The 1,177-nt window shown below is 41.0% G+C and overlaps 1 protein-coding gene across 2 annotated transcripts in view; it reads right to left on the minus strand.

Moving 5' to 3' along the window:
* Positions 1 to 1,177, minus strand: part of Ikzf5 (IKAROS family zinc finger 5) — a 19,899-nt gene that overhangs the window by 2,644 nt on the left and 16,078 nt on the right. Inside the window, exon 2 of one of the 2 annotated variants that reach the window (XM_029479622.1) lies at positions 158 to 340. In XM_029479622.1, the coding sequence (XP_029335482.1) occupies positions 158 to 269 (112 nt within the window). In that variant the 5' untranslated portion in view covers positions 270 to 340. Of the gene's footprint in view, positions 1 to 157; positions 361 to 1,177 lie in introns of both variants that reach the window. The other variant, XM_021168003.2, reaches the window with a different exon arrangement.

The raw sequence follows: 1,177 nt of genomic DNA on the forward strand, positions 1-1,177 counted from the left end.
GATAGTATTAAAATAAGTCTACCTCCCTGAAGAGTCTCTGCGTCTTTGTCCCCACTAACTGATCCCGAAATCATGTTCACATGATGCGTCTGCTGCTTGTGGACGTTGTACATCGTGGTGCGCACTAGGCTCCGCACCACGATGTACAACGTCATACCTGTGTGGATCCTGATGTGCTCAATGAGCCTGGCCGTTCCTTTGCTGGCATAGTTGCAGTACCGACACTTGAGCTTCCCATCGAAGGTCCTTTCAAACCCGTCTACTAACATTCCTGAGTTTTCATCCAGGGAAACTTCAACAGACGGGTGATCAAGGCCATTTTGATCGCCATCTGTTCCAGCTATAAACAAAAGCAAAAGAAATCGTGCAGCTCAGCACTGATCCAGCTCAGCATGTCAGACATCACGTGGCTCATGCTCCTCTACAATCTGAGGGTTTCCTTCCCACGAGTGGAATTCATAAAACAATCCAGACTTCTTGAACTGGAACAATGTTTATACAAAAGTAGAATTATACTCTAAGAACCTTTAAAAAGGACCTTTTATTTACATATAAAAATTTACCAACTCTCACATGCTTTTGAAGAAAATAGGTAGAAAGGAGTAAAGAGATTATTCAGGTTGGAGAGATGGCTCAGTGGTTAAGAGCACTGACTGTTCTTCTAGAGGTCCTGAGTTCAATTCCAGCATCCACATGGTGGCTCACAACTATTTGCCATGGGATCTGATGCACTCTTCTGGTGTGTGTCTGAGAGAGCTACAGTGTACTCATATAAATAAATAAATAAATAAATAAATAAATAAATAAATCTCTTATTTATTTATTTAGTTTTTTTGAGACAGGGTTTCTCTGTATAGCCCTGGCTGTTCTGGATCTCACTCTGTAGACAAAATAAATAAATCTTAAGATTAAAAAAAAAAAAAAAAGAGAGATTCTTCAAGTATGAGTTCACAGACACACACAAGTGTAGTGTCTAAATACTAGTTATGACAACAACTTTAATTAGCAGTTGTTACAGTACGCCTTTAATCCCAGCACTCGGGAGGCAGAGGCAGGCGGATTTCTGAGTTCAAGGCCAGCCTGGTCTACAGAGTGAGTTCCAGGACAGCCAGGGATACACAGAAAAACCCTGTCTCGAAAAACCAAAAAAAAAAAAAAGAGTACTTGTTCCAGGCTG

The sequence above is a fragment of the Mus caroli genome, chromosome 7 (genome assembly GCF_900094665.2).
Source record: "Mus caroli chromosome 7, CAROLI_EIJ_v1.1, whole genome shotgun sequence".
NCBI classification, from domain to species: domain Eukaryota; kingdom Metazoa; phylum Chordata; class Mammalia; order Rodentia; family Muridae; genus Mus; species Mus caroli.